Source organism: Poecilia formosa, unplaced genomic scaffold (genome assembly GCF_000485575.1).
Source record: "Poecilia formosa unplaced genomic scaffold, Poecilia_formosa-5.1.2 Scaffold341, whole genome shotgun sequence".
Taxonomy (NCBI): domain Eukaryota; kingdom Metazoa; phylum Chordata; class Actinopteri; order Cyprinodontiformes; family Poeciliidae; genus Poecilia; species Poecilia formosa.
The window spans coordinates 4876-12254 of NW_006800280.1; the positions used below are offsets into that span (position 1 = coordinate 4876).

General features: G+C 39.6%; 1 protein-coding gene across 1 annotated transcript in view; it reads left to right on the forward strand.

The window, feature by feature from the left end:
• The first annotated feature begins 4543 nt into the window (after window positions 1-4543).
• Window positions 4544-7379, forward strand: part of LOC103153169 (uncharacterized) — a 5475-nt gene continuing 2639 nt past the window's right edge. The window contains exons 1-5 of the mRNA XM_016661734.1: window positions 4544-4806; window positions 6153-6627; window positions 6704-6942; window positions 7088-7131; window positions 7235-7374. Of these exons, the coding sequence (XP_016517220.1) occupies window positions 6155-6627; window positions 6704-6942; window positions 7088-7131; window positions 7235-7374 (896 nt within the window). The 5' untranslated portion in view covers window positions 4544-4806; window positions 6153-6154. The remainder of the gene's footprint in view (window positions 4807-6152; window positions 6628-6703; window positions 6943-7087; window positions 7132-7234; window positions 7375-7379) is intronic.

Genomic DNA, 7379 nt, shown 5'->3' on the forward strand with positions numbered 1-7379 from the left:
TAGCTCTCCTTCCTGGTCCTTCTCTTCTTCTTGCCTCCTTTGCCGGCGGTCTTGGTGACCGCTTTCTTGGAGCCCTTCTTGGGCGCAGACTTTGCAGGTTCGGGCATGTTGTCTCTGGAAACTTACAGCGACGAATGAACTGCAGAACAGGAACCGCTGATGTTATACATGCTGTATGGAAATTGAGCCGTACCGTCCCGTGGCTGTGATTGGATGAGGCGCTCAGTGGAGGTGGACTTTGTTGTAGTCCCTCCCTGTCTGTTAATAGCGGGAGAAGAAAAGACGGGAATCCCGCAGCTCCCCGTTTGTTACTTAATGTAACAAAGTAATAAACACCATTGATACATTTTAACCATTTGAATCGTTATTTTTCGCTTTTGAACACTTTTCTCTTTTTTTATGAAAAACACTTTTGTTTCATTATAAAATACAAGTGCAGGATGTACAGTATGGTCCTTTGAAAACTGATCAATATTGTGAGTGATTATGTCCATGCAGCTTAACTTAAATTATTAAATACAGTTTAACCTTTACTTTTATACATGAAAAAGGTACCTTATGTCATGCTACTTCATGAGACCTTAGTGATCACATTTTTTAAATCTATTTTGGCTCCACGGCTGCTGCGGTTCAAAAGAACTCATAATTAGAATAATACAGTAATTTTCCTCTCCGCCGTTTTCCTCCAGTGAGTGACATATCACATTTCAGAGACTTGTGACAAAATAAGTTTATCATTGATATTCACACAGAATAAAGTTTGACACAAGTTAATCACGTTTTGACCAATCCACTGGATCGGATCAAACGAAGCTTAGATTAGTCCAAAGCAGCAAAGCAGAAATTTACAATCATTTATCTTTGGTGATGAGTTTCAAGTCCAGGCTGGCTTGGCACGTTGACTTCACCCGTCATCTAATCACGGATTATTACAGATTGTGGCTATATGATTACATTTGAACTGCCACTGACCAAAGGTATAACCAGATTTATATAAACCATTCCATGCTGAGATCAGTAACTCAGAGATATTCCTTCTTCTTAAAGACGTCTCCATCAGGCTGCTGTCTCCATTTCAAGGTGGTTACACTCGGCCCATTCTCATTCAGTCTGTCCTGCAGCTGGTGAAGGAAGTATGGGTTTGGGAGATTAATGTTCCAAAGAAATGTAATTTTTTTTTTTTTTTTAATTTCCAAAAATTACCTTTTTCAGGATGTTTGCCCTCAGAAGCGGATCATTCAGATTGACAGAGTCCTCAGTCTTCAATCTCAGTTTCACAACCTGTTTCATTTCTACTTTTTAAACAAGATGAGAGAAAGAAAAATAAAGCTGCAGCTCATGTTGTCCTACATGCACATCAATAAGGGAAAACCACTTAAACACTTACCTGGGAGGCTGTGGCAAACAAATGAACTTTTTTTTTCACCTGTGCGAAACCTCCAATCACCTTTATTCCATGTCACACCACAAAGTACTCAGTTGGAGCCTATTATTTTTAAAACATCTGCCCACTTGCTGTAGACAAAGCTGCTCCTATCAGACCAGTACAAATATGGATCTCTAAATAGGCCAGTCCATGCTATGGTCCCACTAGGCACCAAACTTCGAGCTCTCTGGTTTTCTGTGTCGTTCCTGATGGTAACCAGGTCTCTGAAGTTCTGCCTGCAGTACGTGTGAGCATCGGACCAGGATCTGGGTTCATTGACCAGAACATATTCAGGATTCTCTTGTGTGCCTGCAGTATAGGATGAAAACGAGCAGCATTTGCACATTTTATGATGAAGTCTTTGTCAATACTGAAATGTAGTAGTTGTATATCATTACCGTTGTAGCAGATAAATGGGTATGAGAAGCTGCAGGAATCATCCCAACATTTTCCACTGTGTGTTTCTCTCTGCAGTCGGCCTGAGCTTCGCTCCAGGTGAAAGATCCAGAGACAAAGTGATACTGAAGCTGGATGCATGTGGAGAGGATGAACCTCTCTATTAGGAATAAAACATAAAACATTCCTCATAAACTCTCAAGGTCTTATTCCACCAATGTAACTTTTTCCACAGCATTAAAGCAATTACAACCCATTTAACCCCACCAGCAACAATTTTTGGTAGGACATTTTTTTTAACTTCTGGAAGCTCTAAAAGAAATTTGACTTTTGGCAGCTAATTGAAGTTTTTAAATAAAAATAATAGTGTCTATTCTAAGCAATATCAATTTCATGTAGCTAGTGTGAAAGGTCACATGACCAGACCTCTTTATTTCCTGCCTGTAATGCTGGAGGCAAATGTCAGTCACAAAGCTGTCCAAGAGGAAGTCAGCAAAATATTTAAATAAACAAATATAAATAAAATATTTTGAACACATGTTCTTTCAAGTGTCTTCTACTGATATATAAAGAAAATTGTATCCCTTGATTCATCTGTTGATCGTAAGAAGAGTAACAACTGTTGCTACTAGCATAATATATACATAGCACTGTGCTATGTCTAAATGGTTTGCCTGTTTATTCTATATACATTGCTGTTTCCCCATGGCTTAAATTAACAGATATTTTAGACCTTCTAGACCTGAAGGAACCTCCAAAAGATGTCTCCTACATCAGTCATTCCCACAGTTGAACCCCTCCCCCAAGTTCAAAGGTCACTTGGTTAGCACATTGAGACAATGACATCTGCAGGGTGTGGCATTGAATATATGTACCTAAAATATTTCTGAACACTCTTATAATCTTATAACCGTTCTTTGTTATAAAAGTTTATGCATGTCATAATTTTTCTTATTTTTTTTTCTATGTGTAAATTGGCCAGATTTGTGTAATTTAGACTATGCAGTTTCCTGCCGGCAACAATTGTTGCAGAGTATAAAGCCTAAATTTTCACTTAACATAACCAACATAAAATGTACCTACCTGAGAGAAAGAAGACCAACAAGATCCTCTACATCGTCATTCTGCTCTGTAGAGAGCAGGGGCAAAACTCTGATTTTGTTGAACAAAAAATAAAAAATATGCAAACATTTCTGACGCGTTCGGCGTATAGGAATACAGATATGCAATGCTTGTAGGCAAACATGGAAATGCTTACAGGGGCCTTTGTTCAGCGTTCCGGATATTAATGTTATGACATGATGCCTAAGCAAATTATTTTTAAACATTAATCTTCAGTAATCATAAGTGTCTGCAGGCAGGAGGCTGTCAGACTGAGCTTCTACCAGCTGCAGACTGGAGGAGGATAGAATGAGAACAATCGCCAGATTGTTCCTGCATGTTCAAATCTGACCACCTTCCGTATTTTTGTCTCTGTGTGTGACAGATCCCAGAATGTCAAAGCATGTTGCAGATTTTCCTCCATTTTCCCTCCACTGTTTTTCTGAAAGGCTTTTACAACCAACATAGCCACTTCTCCTGAGCTTGTTTCTGTAGCGTGGCCACTGAGTTTCTATGCAGTGGCCATAGAAACAGCATAGAGACTTCCTTCAGTTCGCCTCCAAAAGAAGTCCAGTTTTCTTGTACTTGACTTGAGCACTTAGGAATGTCTCAAAATGACTGATTGCAGTTGAGTGGTTGCTCTATGAATTTGAAAATACGGTCATGTATTTTTCACACAAAGTATGTCAGGATTTGTGCAAAATGTGCATGGGAGATTGTTTTTTTTTTTTTTTTTTAAACATGGTTTAGTCACTACAGAATACAGAGCTTCAATCCATTAAGAACATTTGGGATTTTGCAACTCTGGACAGAAATAAATGCTGTCATTGTGAAAACACAGCAAGCGCATCCCATAATCAAGTCTGGAGGAAGTACAATGAAGAAATTGAAGCAGGTCAGTGTTTTTTTTATTTTTATTTATTTATTTTTTTTTTTATTGAGTGTGCAGTGCAAAATGCAGAAATTTGAGCATCTATAGGAGTTGAAACAAGAGATAAAGGATGAATATTTTATGTTTGTCTTCAAGAAAAAACATGAAAAAATAAAATCTGCAAATGGTCAGGTAAAGCCCAAACAGAAGTACTTAGGGGGCCTTTATAAGAAATTGTGATTATTATGTATATTTCTACCTTCAAAAAGAAGTACTATTATTTGGACTTTTTCCCATGACATAGTTTACCTAGCATAGATGCTGCCCAAGTAAAAGTTAAAAAAAAATGTGCCTAACTCTTCACAATATTTTTTTCTTTTTGTGTATGTATCCAATTATTTCGGAGAAGTGTTAAAAATCTAGCGCACAGTTAGCAAACTAAATAGTGGCTAAACAAAGAAAGATGCTACAAAATAAAAGCTTCAGCGGTGGTCACGTGACAAACTTAGCTCACGTGCTTTCTGTTGTGTAGGTTTTCCAGGTGTTTTGCGACAAAACGTCGCTGTTAGGTTGTGTCATTAGGAGAAGTTGTGCAGTGTTGTTTGTTGGTCTCATTTAGCTCTCCATATATAGTGTAGTGTAAATGTAGTACCTTTTACGCCCTGACGTCATAGGGACGAGTCTTTGAGATTGTTGAATTTCTCCGCGGGAGAACTGAGCAGCGCTACAGCAGTAGGTAGTTCTTTTTTTGCGTAATTTTCACACACAAAAAAGTAATACTTCTATTCGTGGTTCTCTCAAAAGCATTAGCCGAAGTTTCTGAGAGAATGTCTTTGGAACAGTCGTCGGTTGTTTCACATTTTCGCTTAGTGAAAATTGTGTGAGAGTGAGTTTTTTTTTTAATTGAGCTGTTTTGCGAATGGAGTTAGGCGTGAACTGGCTTTTCCAAACTGAAATTCCCACCATCTGCACTGAGACGAGGGGACATTTTAGGACACAACTGGTCTTCGTAGTGAGCACATCCAAGCCCTTCCTCTCATATGGCTGCTGCTTCAACATATTACACTATATAAAACGGCTTTGCAACTTATGGCTCTTCTGCAGTTGCTGCTAATAGTTTTTCCATGAAAATTAAAAGCAACCAGTTAAGCTTTTCAAATACATATAGAATAAAACATAAAAGTTTTTAACAGTTTTTCCCCCAAAAAAATTCTAGCAGTATTTGCAAAGATTGATACTAAAAGTAACAGTCATATGTTCTAGATATATTTTCCTTGTCATGTGTGTGTGTGTGTGTGTGTGTGTGTTTTTTAATGGTATCCATGTGCTTTAAAAAATTCTTTCATGTTTACCTTCACTTCACATCCTAAAAATAAGAAATTTAAAAAGTCATGTGACGTTTGCGGCTCTGAACAAGTTTTATTTGGCTGTCCTGAGCAAAATGGCAAATGTTGCCGTCTCTAAGAGCAGACTCAAGACCCATCTTTTTAACTGTATTTCCTTAATTGAATCATTTCTGCTTAGTTTGTGCATTTTCCATGCAGTTGTGAGTTTTTCCATGTGGGGTTAACTGTTTTTATTGATCTCTACAGCACTTTGAGCTGCTTTTAGTATGAATGGTGCTTTATAAATAAAATTGATTGATTGACTTAGGTTGCAAAGGTTGCAGAGCAATGCTATAGAAGTTGGCTGACTCATAAAAAAAGTTTGTTATTGTACACTTTTTTCATAGTTGCACTTTAGAAAGGGATTCTTTGGTAAAGAACTTTCAGTCATCGTTTTAGTTTTATAATCGTTGAGTAGGGCTTTGTTAAAAGGCACACAGGACATGAGTAGACTTCAAACTGTTTATTTTAAACATTATTTGCCTCACTGCATCATAAATGGAGAACCTAAGGAGTACTAACAAAATGTTCTCAAAACTATTCACTTAAGTTTTTTTTTTTTTTATGTTTTGCATGCATTTGTTTAATTAAAACCTGGTTGTGTGTTCATGTAAGTGTTGTATTTATCTGTATATCTCATTAGTTTCTTTGTTGCATACTGGCTCAACAAAGTTCCTTTGAAAAAAAAAGAGAGAATGTTTGGAAAGGAAATGGAACTGCTTTAAAACAAGAGCATTAATGTAAAGTGTCTACTTGAAAAACAGTTGATAACTGAAACTTCAATACAAACGTCAAACTTTATTCAACTGAAAGTTTGCAAAGCAACCAAGAGAATTAGAACTGATCCAGAAAATGAATTTAATGGAAGCTAAATGTGTTTTCAAAGATGGCAAAAACACTAAGCAAAAAATTAGCTTCACTATTAGCACATTGTGTGTCTAACTCCATCTTTTTTTTTTTCCCCTCCCCACAGATATGTATGCACCTCAGTTCTCCCTCCGGCCTGCTGGCCCTCAGAAGCAGGTTCAAGTGAGCCATGCTGCTGGTAAGGCAGCCCAGCCACAGACACCGGAGTTGCTGGTGCAGGTCGCGTCACAAACACACGAAGGCGTTGACCATCGCTCTATGCTCGGAAAGTTGAAGGTGCAGTTTGGTGTGTACAAGGGAAAGACTTTCAGCTGGCTTTTAAACAATGACCGGGACTACATGGTGAAGGTTCTGGCAAGCCATGAGGTGGAGCAAGAGTGCGACAAAAGCACCACCTTGCTTCAGAGATACAAGGACGTCCTGCTGAGGTACGCTCGTTTGTTCCCAGAAGTGACCGCTGCCATATCTGCCAAGAGGCGGGCAGAGATGGAGGCCGTGGGCCACCAGGTGGTTGGTTTCGGCACATACAGTTCCCTCACCTACAGGGAGCTGTATGAGAGCAGAGAGCAAAAAATACGCAGGTGGGAGCATTCCTGTCATGACTGCTGCACAATCTGTGGTTTGTATTGCTAAAACGTCTCCATCTCCGTGTCTCAGCTACAGGAACTTGATTAGGAGGCTACGGGTTCGGAATGTCAACTCTCAGTTTAGTAAGCTAAAACAGTACATCCTCAGTATGGACATGGACTGTACTCCTGGTCAATCCACTTCCTGCTCACTGATGTGCACCACCAACGCAGACGTCCAGTCCAACACCACCTTAAGGATTTTATCAGTATCATCGTTGTCCCCTCAGTGCCAGGATACCAATCTGGGGAGCGCCACGGTTCCTTACGGTAAGGTTTAAGACCAGGGTGATTTTAATGTTCCTCAGGGATGAGGAACATCCCTGAGGAATGCTGGCTAAGTGCTGGCTAAGCTGCTTCTAATGTGGTCACGGTTTGATCTTAACAACCACGTTTGACTGTGTGTGGTTCACAGCATCCAGCACCACTCCTGGTCCTCCATCACATCCCACAGCTCAGGTTGGTGGTGTTATTTCAAAGCAGAATCAGGTAGTTCAGCTGCCAGAATTCCTGCTCTCTCTTTCTAAAGTTTGGAGCTTTGTTGCTGATGCTGTGTTTCCAGATGTTCCCGTTGGAGTCCTTCAGGATTAGCCTTCCTCCTGAGCAGAGAGAGTGGCTAAGCACGGTCCTGTTCTCCACGGGTGCAACAGGAAAGTGTGTTCTCTCTGAACAACTGCAGTTGTGGTACAACCCACCCGGTCCGTCCC